The sequence below is a fragment of the Mugil cephalus genome, chromosome 11, assembly GCF_022458985.1.
Source record: "Mugil cephalus isolate CIBA_MC_2020 chromosome 11, CIBA_Mcephalus_1.1, whole genome shotgun sequence".
Classification (NCBI taxonomy): domain Eukaryota; kingdom Metazoa; phylum Chordata; class Actinopteri; order Mugiliformes; family Mugilidae; genus Mugil; species Mugil cephalus.
Window position 1 is genome coordinate 12,184,989 of NC_061780.1, and position 17,199 is coordinate 12,202,187.

General features: G+C 38.6%; 2 protein-coding genes across 4 annotated transcripts; both read left to right on the top strand.

Moving 5' to 3' along the window:
• Positions 1 to 1,519: 1,519 nt before the first annotated feature.
• On the top strand, positions 1,520 to 5,803 carry LOC125016491 (myelin-associated glycoprotein-like). The gene is made up of 13 exons (XM_047598999.1): positions 1,520 to 2,009; positions 3,075 to 3,155; positions 3,305 to 3,700; positions 3,799 to 4,098; positions 4,217 to 4,316; positions 4,450 to 4,485; positions 4,614 to 4,646; positions 4,753 to 4,788; positions 5,017 to 5,043; positions 5,177 to 5,212; positions 5,290 to 5,355; positions 5,468 to 5,495; positions 5,581 to 5,803. The coding sequence occupies exons 2-13, from the start codon at positions 3,110 to 3,112 to the stop codon at positions 5,641 to 5,643; spliced, it is 1,167 nt and encodes a 388-aa protein (XP_047454955.1). The 5' UTR covers positions 1,520 to 2,009; positions 3,075 to 3,109; the 3' UTR covers positions 5,644 to 5,803.
• A 1,305-nt stretch (positions 5,804 to 7,108) lies between these two features.
• Positions 7,109 to 14,770, top strand: LOC125015854. Of its 3 annotated transcripts, XM_047597866.1 has the most exons (22): positions 7,109 to 7,181; positions 7,864 to 7,926; positions 8,049 to 8,432; positions 8,518 to 8,802; positions 8,882 to 9,172; positions 9,922 to 10,302; positions 10,579 to 10,869; positions 10,952 to 11,245; positions 11,705 to 11,740; positions 11,819 to 12,157; positions 12,258 to 12,545; positions 12,629 to 12,725; positions 12,815 to 12,862; positions 13,142 to 13,168; positions 13,286 to 13,330; positions 13,402 to 13,428; positions 13,512 to 13,556; positions 13,638 to 13,664; positions 13,745 to 13,783; positions 13,870 to 13,935; positions 14,034 to 14,067; positions 14,426 to 14,770. In XM_047597866.1, exons 2-22 carry the CDS (start codon positions 7,881 to 7,883, stop codon positions 14,450 to 14,452), a joined length of 3,117 nt encoding a protein of 1,038 aa, XP_047453822.1. In that variant the 5' UTR covers positions 7,109 to 7,181; positions 7,864 to 7,880; the 3' UTR covers positions 14,453 to 14,770. The 3 variants fall into 3 exon arrangements, with proteins under 3 accessions (XP_047453822.1, XP_047453823.1, XP_047453824.1); XM_047597867.1 differs by lacking the exon at positions 13,512 to 13,556; XM_047597868.1 differs by lacking the exon at positions 9,922 to 10,302.
• The last annotated feature ends 2,429 nt before the right edge of the window (positions 14,771 to 17,199 follow it).

The following is a 17,199-nucleotide window of genomic DNA, read 5'->3' on the forward strand; positions in this document are numbered from 1 at the left end:
GATGCATAGGTGGGTGAAGCATTGATGACGATAAAATGTCTCTTGGCTTTGACAAAAATGCCAGTAACTGCACACATTTAGGGGACAAAATACATTCATGTCATTACAGTAGCTGGCTGGTTTTGTAAGACCACACTGACCAGCCTTCACTCCTGACTTCACATCAGTGAGCGTTGGCTGCCCAAGACACTGCCGCTGGTTCACTACTTTTCCTTCCTCAGATCACTTTTAAACCCGTAAGTGCTGCAGTTTTGTAGATGCACTGATCGAGTCGTCTAGCCATTGCAGTTTCACTTTTTGAATTAGCTTTCCACTACTGCTCACTTTTATGGTTTTAAGGCAGAAAACAGATTCCATATATGTGAATACGGTAAATGAAATTTGTTTGTTTGATTCGGCTACACTTTGATGTTGTCTTCAGTTCACAATACCGAGATCTTTATGTTGAGGTTTCTCTGTGGTACATTGGTAAGTATGGACTTTAGCACCAACACTTATCCATACCACACTTACCTGATTTCTGTGGTTTAGTTTATTTATATTGGCAGCTGCTGTCTGTGCACTGATACAACTCAACAGGAAACCCACAAGTAGAAGAGAATCTATAGTAAACTGCATGCAATCAGTAATGTGGTGTGGACGATTTTTTCTTTTTGTCATGATGTGAATCCATTTTAGACCACAAATTGGTTTTCGTAGTAAAGGGCACTCTTCTCCTATTTAGGCTTCATGTTTCATGGGTGTTTGCGAAATACTCCCAAAAAATACTTTGCAGTGTGAAGTGAAACCGAACCAAAACCAATAAAGAACAGTGACACAAAGAGAGAACACAAAACTACAGTGTAAAAAGAGAGTAGAGAGGCTTTCATGCAGGACTTAAACCACTGTCTCGCACAAATCTGTTTTGAGTCACCTGTTGTCACTTCCTGGTATCGCCTGTATAGGTTTGTCCTGATGATTGAGTTGTCACCGTGATTAAGGAAGTGTGCTGCACGTAGATACATTTTAACAATGTATTAGCCACTTTTAATCAAAGCTTTATAGATTTTGGATTTCAAGAGTGCCTTGGTCACCTTCTTCTTAGTTTGCCACAATTAAACAAATGTGAGTTATTTGCAAACTGTCGTGAGGCAGCCTGCCATGTTTAGGCCCAGAGTTTGAAGTAGTGTGTAGCTCTCGCAAACAGTTAAATTTAGCTCATAACATAAGCTTAGCCTCCTTTCTCTGTTCCCTATTCTGCTCACTTGCTGTTTGACGAGGGCATGAATCCCCCCAGATTTCATGCGAAAAGTCAGTACGTCAATTCTCACTCTTTTCTTGGAATCCAAAGGTTAGTATTAAATGCGCTAGTGATCTAATAGCCTTTAAGAGGCTATTTCACTACAGTCAGTCGCCTCAGACAGCATTTAGAATCAGCGATCAGCAATGAGAAGTCTGGACTTTGGCTTGGCCGCTCAAGAACAGTCAGAGATTCATGCGCTCCAGTGATTTGTGTATGTTTTGGCTTATTGTGGTGCTGAGAGGTAAACCAGTCTCAGGACAAAGCACATTTTCTGCAAGAGCCTCTCTGTGCCCAGCTCAGGTCTTTGAGGGTGGAGTTTGAATGTTCTCCCTCTGTCTGCGTGGGTTTTCTTTTTCTTTTTTTTTTTTTTAAGCGTTTTTTTCTTGCCTGCAGTTTGTTTCGCTGACCCTAGATGTCTCACATTATAATATCTCAGAGTGGTAATAATTTGCATTCACATAAAAAAAAGTGTCTTCGACAATCACATACAGAGTTGAGACCACGCCCTGCACTCTGCACCATTTACTCCACTGCTTCTGCTTCTACATCTGCTTAGCACATTGAAAAAGAAAAAGACATTTCATGTCTGGTGCCTAGTTCTTTCTTTTTTTTTTTTTCTCTGGAGTTCATACCACTTTTCAACCACAGCATACCGCAACACATTTTCTAGAAGAAGTTCTTTTATTCGATACAGCAGCTCAAATCAACCAGGCAGCAGCTTCATGCGGTAAGAAACGGTCAATGCTATATTACACACTGTCTGATCATAGGGCTCTGTTGTATTATGTACATATTTAATCATGTGTTTACTTTCTTCTTTCTCGATGTAAAAGTAGATAGAATGTACTGTTTTTTGTTAATTGTATGTGTAAAAATCCAGGCACCAAAGTACACCTGTGAGCAAACATAAGAAAGTGATCAGTGTGTCTGGCTTGCAGGGTTTCTCAGTTTCAACCTGGTTTGTTGTTAATCCACTATGGCTCACAATGTAAAGGAATGGCCTGAAAGGGTAGTGAACCAGGTACATGAATGAGAGGCGGACTGTGTTGCATGCACAAAGGTCAAATAACAGTGAATATTACAGAAGTGTTCTTGTATATACAGTATGTAGCAAGATTATATTATTATAAGGTTTTAGGTTTGCCAAAAAAAAAGCAAACTTGTTCGCTAGCAGGAGCCCTGCATCCCTATTTCATTCTGTCACCCTGCCTCTGAAAAAGGTTGCTGTTGTGATATTTGTTCATATTCAAAATTCAACAGTGAAGTTGAAAAGTAGGCGTATTTCAACGTCTGACTGCAAATGTGGGTTTTGCTTTTATATTTCATGATTTTATCATAAAATTCTACATTTGGAAAAGGGTCTAGTTCTGTTCCTCTACTGCTGTTTGTGCAAATTACATTCTGATTATTGTCACTTGGAGTGGAATATCAGCGTTGGTGTCCCTCACAATTCGCTGGTGACACAAGCTTACAAGAAATGAAAATCAATTAATAGCTTGTGGTCTACCACAGTGACTGAGTTCATCATTCTTGTGTGAGACGTGGAATTACAACGCCTAGCAAGAATAGATAGATAGATAGATAGATAGATAGATAGATAGATAGATAGATAGATAGATAGATAGATAGATAGATAGATAGATAGATAGATAGATAGATAGATAGATAGATAGATAGATAGATAGATAGATAGATAGATAGATAGATAGATAAATAGAAACATTAGCAAATGTGTTGTTCAAGGTGTGTATGTTTTGTGGGTGATAATGAACATTTCATTTAAACATTTCAGAGTGAATTACACCAACAAAACACCACCAGATAACCATGGACAAAGATGGACAGATGATAATATTCTGTCTGCTTTTAGCAGGTAACATGATCTGTAACGTTTGTCTGACCATAATTTATTTCCTTTCTCTTTACACATGTCACTTTAAAAGGTAACATGATCCATCACTAGTAATAACATTACACCATGTAAGTAATTCTGTCCATGTCACTCCTGAATGTTCCTTTCAGCTGTTTGCAGTCCTGTGTTTAGTGGAGAATGGAAGGCTACTGTTGTTAAAAACCTTGATGCTCTCGTTACCTCCTGTGTGGTGGTGCCCTGTTCGTTCACCCATGGTGGAGGACTGCTTCCGACCTCCAGACTCAGAGGACTCTGGCATCGTCAAGACAAGTTTGATCAATTTATCTATCACGAGGATCAGACAAGGGTCTTGGACAACTTTAAAGAGCGAACACAACTGTTGGGACGTCTGGGTGAAAACAACTGCACCTTGGAAATAACTGATATGAAAGATCATGACAACGGTCCTTTCTGTTTCCGAGTTGAAGTAGTGCGTAAAGAGACCAATGAACCCACCAAAGACATGTTCTCCTTTGTTGAGGACTGTGTCCAGTTCAAAATGCTCCGTATGTCACCAACTTTTCAAGTCTTCATTAATCTATACCAGTTATACCTGCTACATCAGTCAGTCTCTTACTTTCTTCTTGCCCTTTTTCATTTATAGATGATGCTCCAAAACCTGTCCTGACACCACCAAAGACAGCCATTGAAGGAAAACCCTACACTATCATTTGCTCAGTCACACACACCTGTCCCTCCCATCTACCTAAACTCACATGGAACCGGGGCACTGAAGAAGACATCACTGAGATTCATAAACAACACCATGGTGGAAACTGGGAGGCAACATCCACCTTAACGTTTGTAGCAGAGACCAAGGATGACTACACTGACCTCACCTGCACAGCTGAATTTTATGGAGGAAAGAAGAAATCCTCCTCAACTGTGACAGTCTATGTAAAACGTGAGATCTGTTGGCCTTGTACCTAAACATTTCAGGATACCCTTTATTTTGATGTATATTCTGCACTACATGTCTTATCCATGTTTACAATTTAAAGATCCATTTTGTCTATTTGCAGGTGGTGTAAACTACAACCACATCATCATTCCCACTGTAGTGGGGGTTGGCACTGCTCTGATCTTTGGACTCCTCTGTGTTTTTATGACAAAAAAGTACAAGTGAGTAACATAATACATTGACTTTAACTGACAGTTTATATCAAATAGGTATGGACACGTCTGGGAAAATAAATAAATAAATAAAATAATATATATATACATACATTATGTGACATGGTTGTTTTTCTTCAAGGAAACGCATTCAAGAGCTTCAAAATCAGGATGGCAGGTAAAACATTGTAAAGTAAATTTAGGTCGTTGTGCTACACTAATAATCAAATAACGTACAAACAAATCAAACAAAGTACAAAAGAATTTTCTTTCATTGCATTAAATGTTATTTTCTGTAATGTTTAGCATGTGGAACCGGCTGTCCAGGATGTCTCGCAGGTGAGGACGCTTTTCATTTCTCATCTTTAGGTGTTGGCAAAAAAATACTTCTGTCTTGGTGAATTTTAAGTCTACTGATATATAATTTAACGTGTGAAACTTTCAGGATTCGTTCTCCAGGGCCACCGCGTTCGGATCAAAGGCAAGAGACATTTACTTTATCTGCCTATAAAGGTTATGTCTAATTTTAGAAGCTGGTTCTGTACGCTCCCTACTGCAGACCCGCATGGACCAGGGAGTGGTTGACCTCACTGTATTTGCATTTAGGCACAGAAGTGTAGCGCCTTTCTGTGGTCTCTGATAAAGTGTCTACTTTTATTTTTATACTCTAAACTGTCAGCAAAGTTTCTGTTCTCCTTTTTTTGTACAGAAGATCTATTTGGAGCAGATTTTCGAGGTAAGGCATGAAAAACATTTAGGGTAGTTCATCAGCCTCTGCTTTCACAAGTTTTTTTTTTCCATTTAAGTCATTTCCACAGCTCAAACACACTTCAGTTTTTGCACTCACAGTATTTTTTTTTATATAACAGAAGGCCTAAAGGTGACACAATGGAGTTTGGCCATGGGTAAGTGTTTTAACTTGAACTAAGGTAAATGACTGTTGTTTTCCTAACTGTTTAGTGACATGAATTCTGATCCGCAGACCCAGTAATGTGACATCAAAATCTGACCAGAAAGTCTCCAAGCCTCGTTTCCCATCCCCAAAAAGGTACATGGTTCACTCCTCCAAAACATGCGCAGTTCATCAAAGACTGCTGTAATAATATTAATCATTATTTTTCTGTCTTCTTGTCATCGCTGCTGTTGCTCACGGACTTTAGCCAGCCCAAATCCTGCAATTACAAAGAGGTATTATCCATTCTTCAGTGATTTATTTCTGAGAATCATGATACTGTCGACGTCCGTATCAATAATGACTCAATCTCTCTTGCAGGACCTTGACGACGGGGATGATTACATGAACACCGCAGATCTCAACGTCTATGGAAACATCTGAAAACCAAAGCTTTCTAAAAAAAAAAAAAGAGAGAGAGAGAGAGATATTTTGATCGGAGCTAACAGCTTATCTAGTAACGCATCATTTGCTTCTCTATAGATATTCTATCCATTATATTAATCTCTTCTATGCTGCAAAATATTAAATCCTGTAACCCATATTGTGTGTTGTGTGATTTATTTATTTTTTTTTGAAGATTCTTTCTTGGATATGCTATTTGCTGAAAAGTAAACAGCAATGTGGACTCCAGTCACAAATTTGATGACTTTGTCACAGCTAGGCAGGTAAAGGGCAGATACAGATGCAGGAGCCAGAGGGCCTGGTAAGCAGAGAGTTTGTTAAAAGAAAGAAATACCTGGACATACAGGGCCGGAGCTGAGGCTGAGGGATTCAGTAATTTGGGGCAGGAGGTCTGTGCGTGAGGGCACAGTCTGCAAAGAAAGAAAGAAAAACTCTGACACAAAGGCAGGAAACTGACTGAAAAGTGAAAGAAAATCACTGAAATGGAACTGTGGCTGTCTGTGAGAACAGAGTCTTGTAGATTGAAGAAGACAGATTGGAGTACTTGTGGCAGGCTTGATGGCTCCAGTCTAGTCGCCCAGTTCACACAGAAGACACTAAAGGGGAATGAGGAGCTACAGGGACGCATGTCATTATACATTACCAAGCCCCTTCTATAACAATCTCACCTAAGTGCCCAACCCTAATTATTACTCAAACAATAACCTAACTGTAACCATTACCCTAAAGCCAAGTTTTAAGAATTTGTAACCATCATGTCGTTGTTAGGCCCTGAAAGGACAAAATGTCACCACGATGTTAATATCCTACAATAGTTTGCACACCACAGCTTTAGAAAAAAGGGCAGCACAGTGGTGTGGTGATTAGCACTGATGCATCACAGCAAGAACATTCCAGGTTGGACTTTCTGGGTGGAGTTTGCATGTTTTCCCTGTGTCTGCATGGGTTCTCTCCGGGTACTCTGGCTTCTTCCCACCGTCCAAAAACATGTTTGTTGGGTTAATTGGTGATTCTGAATAGGGATATCAGGGATTAGCTCAATAGCCTCTTTACATTCGCAACGCTGAACCCATCAAATGTTTTTACACGAAGAACGTCAGTGACCCTCGTCATGACATCTGTTTTAAACTTGGCTCAAACTTGAGTGAGACTTGTGATTTCCTTATGATTGTGGTCTTGACTCACTTCTGAGAGGAACTGATCATATACATGAAAAAATATATGCTGCCCGATGTTGTCGATGCTCCATTTATTGCATTTTCCATATCGATGCAGATATATATATATACAAACTTATACAAAACTTATACTCTTTTGGTTCATCGTCTATGAGGAGATGGTGCACGCTTTTAAATATAGGACAGATGGTGAGAATGTTAGGCAATGACAGTCCTCCGTGGTGCATGATGCAAATCACACCCCACACCCACATTTCACTGGAAACCTAATAAAAGGTTGTGTTTTAGGGTACTTTTGCCAAAGGTGGTAAAACTCTCCCTAAACATTCAGCTGTGTGGGTAAGTCATTTTGATCTTTAGATGATTAGAATTTTCTGCATTTGATAACTTAAAATATTGAATTTTACTACGGGTAACATCAGGAAATGTCACTTTTACTCTTGCATGTTGTACTTATCTCCCTCCACACAGATTTCATGGGTGAACGGACATAGAGATATATTTGAAGTCAGTGTTCCCATGGGAGAAAAGCAGTTTAAATGTGTCAGAGACTGAATAATATTTATTTTACTTAAGATCCTTTTTCCACTCAAAATGGAAATCAGTTAGTTCAACTGCGTTAGCAAAAAGTTGCAGAGCAGAATCAGTTCCCTGAAAGATTTGCAAACTTGTTCAAGAAACAGCTCAATGTCTGGAGTTTTTCTGAAGCAGTTCTATGATTAAAGCAAATGTCATGACTTAAAGTGTGTACATAAAATTTGTTATGAATTTGTTGAGTTCTTTATGTTGATGACTACCACTAATTTTAAACCTACATTTTGGCGATTAATATTTAAAAGCATTAAAAAAAAATGAATGTGGAAAGTTTTCAGTATGATATGATTATTATTACGTTTTTTTGAAACATGTACTGTATATACTGTATGTGACATGAAACATGTAGCATCAAAATCCCCTAAAATTACTCTGATTTCATTATTTCATTGTCTAATTCTAAGATGCTGATTATTATATGTTTTAGGTGTGTGATACTCTCACATGATGTCTGGATTAAGCCCTTTTATCCTGCGCTCCTACATTATAGGTACTGAAAGTTTAAGATGCATGTATACTAGATAATATACAGAAATAGATAAACCACACATACGCGCATACCCATAGATGTAATTTTTTTAATGCATTCTGTACAAAATTGGCCTCTTTCAGGATATCTCTTCGTCTGCTCCAGTGCTTGGCGTGTTATGATGCCAAGCCACTTGAAAGGATTGGTGGGTTCCTGCCTTGTCATCCCTTGTAGGTTTGACTACAATAAATATCCACCTCAGAGACCAGATCGTGTTGTTTGGTACCAGTATGTGAGTCGAGGATATCCTTTGGTTTATGATGACTGGCACCCAACTTATGTCATTGACATATTCCGTGGAAAAACACAAGCCTATAGGTCTGGATATGGGAAGACATGCAGCCTAAAGATCGAACCACTGACCTGGAGTCATCACAGACAGAAGCTTTATCCCTGGGTGGATCCAGAGAATATTGGGAAAAGCACCCATGAATTCTATGATACAACCGTAATGATTGAAGTAGTGGGTATGTTACCAATTTGAACTTTGACTTGCACTGAATTATTTTCTTGTTGAATATTTAAATAATTCTTTATTTTCCCTTCATGAAGACACAGTAGATCCCCCGAATCTTCAAATCTATGGAGCCAAGAAGGTTGGACACTCTGTAGATGTGCATTGCTCTGTTTATCACACCTGTCCCACTAAACCCCCAACTCTGAGTCTTAACATCCCACATGGAAACCAGGATCGTACTGTCGAACTGACTGATGGCACATTCAAAACCACCTTGAAGGCCACTTTGCTCATTGAGAATGACTCTCAAAGAGTGGTGTGCTCTGTTCGATACCCTACTGGTCACACTAAAAGCACCTCTAGCAACATAAACGCAGAATGTATGTAATGGATATACTTTTATTTTATTTATTTATTTGTTTTTGACTTATGTCAAAATGTTTATTTTTTCTATCTCAGGTTCCATTTTACCATTGACTATCAGCTCTACATCAAATGAATTTCTTGAAGGATATCCAAGCAAAGTGATCTGCACCGCCACATACACATGCTCTAAACATAGGCCCACTCTGACATGGAGCTATGGTAACATGCCAACCTCCACTGCTACTACCAAGGAGGCTCAGTGGAAGACTGTCTCCACACTGACGTTCACATCATCAGCCAACGACCAAGGAAGATCTCTGACATGCTACGCAGTATTCTCTAATGGAGAGAGACAGGAAACGAGCATCACCCTACAAGTCAAGAGTAAGTGCAAATAAGGAGTTGAACAATACTTTTTTGTCAACCCTCTCTTACAACATGATCAAATTTCAAATGAAATAAAAGACCAAATAATCACCTAATGGCTAGCTATTATTGGTATATTTTCATTTCTTTTCAACTTTACTACATTTATACTTTTTGTGTTATAGCTCTGTAGCCTCAGTTGTAGGTCCATGTGCACCCACACAGAAATTTAACTAAACGTTGAGCTCACAACGGCTGTACTTTGGTCTGAAATACGTTTTCTAATTCATGACTCAGAGGTTGGACAAGCACAGATAATTCATTCTCCTACTGCTTCCAATGCTCTCTCTATTCAGATTAGTCAGGTGTGGGATCAGTAAAAGTATGACACAGCTGATGAGCTGCCAGCTACGTGAATAATTACAGAACAACCAAAAAAGTGTCAAAACCCTGCTGTACTCTACCTGCTGGACATGATTTGGCAGATGGAAAAGGTTAGAGACTAGCTTGTAAACATGTTGTACCATTCAGCTGATAATCAACCAAATAATTCCCTCTGAAATTGGTAGAGCCAAAAATAGAACACAAACAAAGGTGGTTATCGGACTAACATCTGCCAAGGAGAAAAAAAAACAAAAAGATAATGTTGTTCTGCATCTCATGCATAAATATAGGACTGTTTGTATGGCAACCAAAACCATACTTTTGTGTCATTTTAAAGGGGCACGAACCAGATCGTCTACTCCATGTGTTTCCTCTTTTAACAGGAAATATGCTCTCTCGTGGTTGGTCCTTCTCCACTCCTAGCAGCTTAACAGGATTAAAAGGGTCATGCATCGTCATTCCTTGCAAATTCACCTACGACAACAACAAGCCCTCTGACCTCCGAGTTTTATGGTTCTTGTATCAGAGCAATCAATACCCAGCTGTATTTAACCCAAGAACAAGCAATGTTATTAGCAAATATAATGGGATAACCAGCCTGGTTGGATCTGTGGCAGAGAATAATTGTAGTCTTAAAATCGAGAGGCTGGAGATGTCACACAACCAGGACCGAATCTACCCATGGATAGATAAGAACCCCATTACTTCCTACCACACAATGGGCCACACGTTTTATGACAAAACCACTCAGCTAACTGTTGAAGGTAAGTGTTCATTCATTTCATATTTTTCGGTCAGTATCTAAATAAACATACTGAGCCAAAAGTGCAGTCATTTCCTTAACATTTCTTTCATGGTTATTTCAGAAAGAATGTGTTCTTGGCAAATCCATGACATCAAAGTTATAGTCTCTACTCTGTGACTCAAATATGGAATCAGTATTACTTTTTATTTGTGATTACTAAATGTACTTACCAGCGATTACAAGAACAGAAGTTCCTCTTTCACTTCTGCTCTCTCTCATTATTTTGATTACTTAGAACATGCACAGGAACCTCAGCTGAGCATCAGTGGTATCCCCAGGGTGGGAGAGCAGAGCACAGTGTCCTGCAGTGTGCGCCATACATGCCTATCAGCTCCCCCGACCCTGACCCTAAATGGTGTAACTGGAACAGACAACATGGTGGACACACTGGTGTCTGATGGGATTTGGGAAAGAACCTTAGAGCGATCGTGGACTGTAGAAGAAGAGAACCAGAATGTGAAGTGTACTGTTAGCTACCCAACTGGAGGTCAGACAGCTGCAAGTGAGCTTCCACTAAATGTTGAATGTAAGTATAAGATCAGATGCTACTTTTAACTTGAACCAAATTTGGCCATAGCTCTAAGCCTCACTGTCACATTTCTGCTCAGGTCCATACGAAGAAATCAAAATGGTCGAACCACCAGGCGAGACAACAGAGGGTGTGGCAAAGAGTGTCATTTGTTCTGTTACTTACAAGTGCAAGAAAAATACTCCAACCATCAGGTGGAACTACGAAGAGATGCAGAGTTCATTAAAAACCAAAAAGATGCCTGACAATAAATACACCACAGTATCAAATCTCACTTTTATTGGCTCTATGGATGATGATGGTAAACCTTTGACTTGCACTGCTAAGTTTGTTTCCGGAGAGACCTCAGACTCAGCCAGTCTTCATATAAAGAGTGAGTTCCTATTGCCGCACAGTTGTTACTAAGTAGTTTAACACAAGATGCAGGACACAACTTAGCTTCTTTGTGGAGATAAGTCGTGAAGGTGTGTTGAATGAAGCAGGCAGTCAGTTAGTTTTGCTTAACTTAGCTTAGCACAACATCATGGTTGAGGTCATAAATCTTATCTGAACATTATAAGTAGCTTAACTTGCTTTTTAATCCGTAGTGCTAAAATGACAATTGTTGTCATTTATGTTTTAGTTTCTAATAAATTCATTGGATGTAACGTGGTCAGTTGTGACACTTTAGAGATGATGCCAAGTCTAATATGATATCTTTTCACAAATCTGTTTCCTCCTTTGTTACACATGAATCACAAGTAACTGGCTAATGAGAATGAACAGATCAGAATATTTTCTAAAACTGAAAACTAAAGAAGATTTAATTTCTAAACTATTGTCTTTTTTTCAGAATACGAGAAACCAGTTGATCCTCATGAAAATGACAGTAGGTGTATTTCTCTCCTCTTTTAAAAGTCATCCCTCTGTCACAAGAGGATTCATTGTTTCTGTCTTCTGTTGGCAGCGTTCTCTGTTCTGGTGGCCGACGTTCCCTTCAGATTCAGCGCCCTGCCCCGGTCCTGTGTGGTGATTCCCTGCAGTTTCCAACACGAACAGGACGAGCCTATGACTCGAGGCATTTGGTCCAAAAAAAAGGGGGGAGTTGTCTACCATAATGGTCAGAGTCATGTACTTGACCACTTTAAGGGCCGAACCAGAATGTTAGGAAATTTGAATGAGGGGAACTGTTCACTGGAGATTGACGACATCAAGCCCTTTGACAACGGGCCTTTCTGTTTCCATGCTGAAAAAGGAGATGACCAGTACAGATTCAACAACAGCTGTGTTTTTGTTGTTATGAAAGGTCTGGTGACACTGTTACCTGTCCGAATATTCAAATATGCCAAGCGATTTGATTGTTTGCTTCCTAAGCTTTTGTCTTCTTCTTTGTTTTCCATGCTCAGCTTCCCCAGGAAAACCAGAGATGACCACAATCCCAGCAGAAGTGGATGCTGATTCAACCTTGACCGTCTCATGTTCGGTTACACACACATGTCCGTCACATGCTCCCCAGTTTTCATGGAGTGTCCCCAGCATCACCAGTGATGTCTCACACACCTTGATGTCTGGAGGGGTCTGGCAGACCACTTCAACCATCACTTTCAGGGCTGCTGGAGTCAGAAACCTAACCTGTACTGCCACCTTTTGGCCTGAAAATCAACAAGCCAGCACAGTCCAGCTGAATGTGAAGGGTTAGAGCTCAAAGTTCATCCAAACTGTAAATGTAATGCAAATATCACATCCGTTGAGCTGTGTGTTTTCTTTGCATCCCCAGAACCTCTGAGCTTTACTCCAGTCATTGCAGTCCCACTTGTAGTCCTGATCCTAATCATCTTAGCTGTGGTGTTAGGAGTCTTCATCTGCAGGAGAAGGTAGGGTAAAAAGATGTCAGTTTGCAATGTTAATGACTCACCACTGGACTTCGTTTTGAGTTGAAAATATGTTGTTTCCTGACCTACAGGAGGCACACTGAGGACTCAATGAAACCACCACCTCGACCGGAGAAAAGGCATGAACTTAAAAATACATGTGCACGATGTTTACTTATGTCATACATGGCACATAAGAAGGAGATTGTGATGGTACAGAGTGAACTTTATCAGCAAGTGATTCAAATTGCCACACTGTATTCTTTTTATCACGATGCATGAGTCAGTTGTATACAAGCATGACTTCAATGTGCTGAGAAAACTTTAAGTTTTAGTTGTCACTGACTTTATATTTTCACAAAAAATAATAATAATAATAATAACACTTAAATATCTGTCTCTGCAATTGAAACTTTCAGGAGATCAATGTGGGACAGATTGTCCAGGTAAGCTTTGTTTAAGACAGTTTTCTTTTTAAGTATTAGTATATGAGACACACGCAGTGATTACCTTTTTATCTTGTCTCACTTAAAAAATATATATACACCCATCAAAATGCACAGGAGATACGCTGAAGACAGGGAGAGACCCCCCAGGCCGGAAAAACGGTACAGCCCGCTTTTTTAAAATAAATAAATAGACAAAGGCACTGAGCAATAACACTGTTCTTTTCATACAGGAGGTCCTTGTGGAGCAGATTTTCCAGGTAAAAACGTCCTACAGCAAACATGGACTTTTAGTCCTAAACTGAAATATTTCAGAGCTACAACCATACCTTTTGTTAAGCAGAATGGAGGACGATCGCATCTCATGGCAAAATGAGAGGAGACCCAGGTAGGTGCTCTTCAGTGCTTCTGGGTTAAGATGCGATTAAATAAACGGTTTCATTTTTTAAAAATTGCCATCTTATTTCAGGAATTCTTTCTGGAGCAGATTTTCAAGGTACCTCTTCCTCTGTTAGACAAAAAGACCGGACATCAACTGAAAATATAATATAAATGAAATGTTTTTTACTCTTGCAGGCGCCAAGACAACGTTGCGAACGTCAGCGTGGGCTATTTGTAAGTGTTTGTCAGTGTTCCTCAACTATTGTAACAGTAAGCACCGACAGAAGCTGATGTGTTGTGATTTCCTTCTCCTCCTACAGAAACAACACCAACACTGTAATCACCCACACCCATGGCTCCAAGCCACGCTTTCCATCCCCAAAGAAGTGTGTTTTTCCGACCACATGTTACTTTACATGACAGACATTTGTCTTTCTTTTTACTTGTATATTGATATCATGTTTCCTCTTGTGTTCCAATCCAGTAACCGGAAGAAGCCTCACAATGTCAGGCCTGAGGTGAGTAGTGTGGTGTGGAGGAGTAACACTTGCATCATCAATCATGAATTAAAGGCATTTGTTTCATGGGCCTTGACTATATATAAAATATTAAATTAAACCAGTGGCTAATTTTAAAAATAATCTTTCAGATTCTGAGTCAAATCATTTTTTATAGAAGTGAAAAGCAACTTTATTGACTTTAGACTGGATCATTAGTATGTAAGTACAGAGCAGCAGTGTTACATTGAGTGATTAACAGGTCAAGGCTGAGAAATATATATAAATAAATGAGTACATTTTTTTTGTATCCGTATTTTGTGTGTGTGCTGAATAACTTGTTACTGACTAAGATTTTTGTCCTTCGTATTTACTACAGGACTACCAACTGTATTCCAACATGTGAGCTCCGATAAGACGACTTCGAGACATCTTGGAAAATCTCGGGAAGAAGTCGCACGCTTCAGTGTTTCTTGCATTTTCTTGCTTCTTCACATCCAGACGTAGTATACTGTCTATCATGTGTATTTGATTGTGGGGAAGACGGCGCATTTAAATTTGATTTCCCTCAGGAAGAGCGACAGATGGAGGCAGGAGATTGTCTCCTTAATTTAACCTTCGCTAAACTTCATTTAAACTTCCTTACTTATATCAAACAGAACAAAATGTCATGGCTTATATTATGGAGACTCTCAATAAATATGCTTTTGCTTTATGATGCTAATACTCCTGTTACCTTTTATTTAAACCTCCAAAAAATTATCACAGTTAAGTAAGTAAGTTTATGTGTCAGGTACTTTAGATTTGTTTGTTGACTGCCTAAATAGCTCTTTAAATAAATGACAAATCCCACCTCACATATTCATCTAGAATACATGTTACATGACTATAGAGAAATCACCATAAAGTCTCGCTGACTGACCTTAAATTGGAAAGAGATATGTTTAAGTGATTTCATATCATCTCTAAATACCACATCTATAACATTTGGTAAGAAAAACTGTTTTCCAATGTATCAATAACATATATTATGTTGGGGCCAGTGTCCCTGTCTGTGTCCATATTAAATTAGGCAAAGTCATTAAATATGATGCGCAAAAAAATAAATAAATAAAACATTTAAAAATCTTAATCAAGAGACATTAAAAATGACCCCAAAGATAATAGGAGGGTTAAAATGACTTGATTTTTACAGAGGGCATCCTTTTTTTCATTATCACATTACTATAGGAGATTTAAAGCTGTAAACTTGAACGGAGCATTTTGAAAACAAAACTGTCCCTCTTTAAATGGAAACCTTCGAGAAATGTCAGGTTTAATGTTCCGTTACATTGGCTCTGGTTTTTGTTCAGTTTTCTGAAGAGTGTACGAGCTGCTTGATACGCAAATGGTCCATCAGGCATAGCACTGACAAATAAACTAGAATCAACCTCTGAAATAATCAAACTAAACCAACCACAACACCTTCAAACAACAAGTCATGACAGGTCAGGTTGGCTCATGCAAATCCATCTACATATTTGTAAATGGATGTGCAAATTAATACAAACACAACACATACAAATTAATTTGACTGCTGTTACATGTATGTTGATGCACTGACGTGCTTATTTTCCTGTGTAATTCAATGCGTTAGTGACTGAATCAGGGGCTCCTTGTGTCTGGTTTGGGCCCCAGTAGAAAATAACTGACATTTACGTTTTTGTCTATCATGTATCTAGATATGCTTCATCAAAAAACAGCGTCTTACCTTGTCTTAACAAAAAGGTGTTGCAAAATGGCAAGATAAACAGTAACAAGCTTTAGAAATCCACTGAGAGACAAAGCTCCACACTGGAGGTCCATTTGGAAGCACATTTCCAGGTCAGAACATCCAAAAGCTTTACTTTTAATTCTTTTAATTCTCAACTTTTAATTCTCAACTGAAATACATAGTGAACCACAACGAGAGAGTAGAGGTTCATTTCCGTCTGTTTCATTTTCATTTGCTGAAGCACATTTTCCACCTTCTCTTAATTCCAGTGTAGATAGAAATCCCAGATATCAAATGGAACTGTAATAGACATGAAATGCTTTCAATCTTTGGAGGTGCCACAATAACACCAGGGTAACTGAAACAAGAAGCACAGAAAGAAATGATATTCTGATTAATTCTCCTCCCACAGTAACAGCACCAACACTCTAATCTGCTTCGGTCATTTCTCAGACTGCACTAACCATGCACAAAGATGTGAGTTTTCTGACAACCTGTTCCTGTGCTTCTCTAAATGACATGCTGTTCAACCATACAAGCTTCATTCAAAGTCTTTTGACGTCAGGTTCATGAAAATGAATTAACATGTGTGCAAATTATTTTCCATATTCAAATTTGCCATGTTTTAATAATCCTTTCTGAACAGGTGTTTTTTTTTCTATATACTTGAGCAGATTCAGTATTTGACTGATTCTGTTCAATATACCACAGTATATGTAAAATATATGCAGTATTTATATATTTTATATATACTGTGGTATTTTGAACAGAATCAGTTCCTTTGTAGAACCAGTAACGTGCACATTCATGAGTAGTTATACATTGCAAGGTTTAACTAGAAAAGTTATATTTCTTCTGAAGAGGCTACTTTACTTTATTTTATTTATTTTAATTTGCATTGTATATTTATATATTTGTTCAAACTGTCCATACAGTAGTTTTCATTTACTTTTATTCCACATTGTGACATTAAATTATATATTTATATATAAACATCAGAACAGAGCTTATATGTGAGACAGGACCCCAAAACACAAACAGGCTGTTCAGGTTGATTTTGCTTTTTATCAGTGGCACCAAACATTTTATCAATTTCAAACCATAATAGACTTTGGTTACACTGGCAATCGGAACAAAAACTGTGAAAGGGAATAACGTAGTTTGTACTTTCTTTTCATTTTAAGCTGCTACTCACAATTCTATGCAAAGCAGTTGCTACTGTATTCACGGGCAACATCTGAAAAGACGAAATGAACCAGTTACAGAAAAAGAAAAATCTTATTTTGAGGAGCTGCTTACTAAATCGTCACATCAATAGAAAGAGTGAGAACATAGGTGCAAGTACAATGAGCCAAGGCAAAGATAAAAAGTGGAGAACATTTCTCTTCTTTCTTTCTCCA

Coding starts and splice junctions, on each gene's coding strand:
- LOC125016491 (XM_047598999.1), top strand. CDS start 3,110: ATGGACAAAGATGGACAGATGATAATATTCTGTCTGCTTTTAGCAG. Junction 5,044..5,176: donor ATTTGGAGCAGATTTTCGAG/GTAAGGCATGAA, acceptor TTTATATAACAG/AAGGCCTAAAGGTGACACAA. Junction 5,356..5,467: donor CGTTTCCCATCCCCAAAAAG/GTACATGGTTCA, acceptor CACGGACTTTAG/CCAGCCCAAATCCTGCAATT.
- LOC125015854 (XM_047597866.1), top strand. CDS start 7,881: ATGATGTCTGGATTAAGCCCTTTTATCCTGCGCTCCTACATTATAG. Junction 11,741..11,818: donor TGATCCTCATGAAAATGACA/GTAGGTGTATTT, acceptor TTCTGTTGGCAG/CGTTCTCTGTTCTGGTGGCC. Junction 13,429..13,511: donor TTGTGGAGCAGATTTTCCAG/GTAAAAACGTCC, acceptor TTTGTTAAGCAG/AATGGAGGACGATCGCATCT.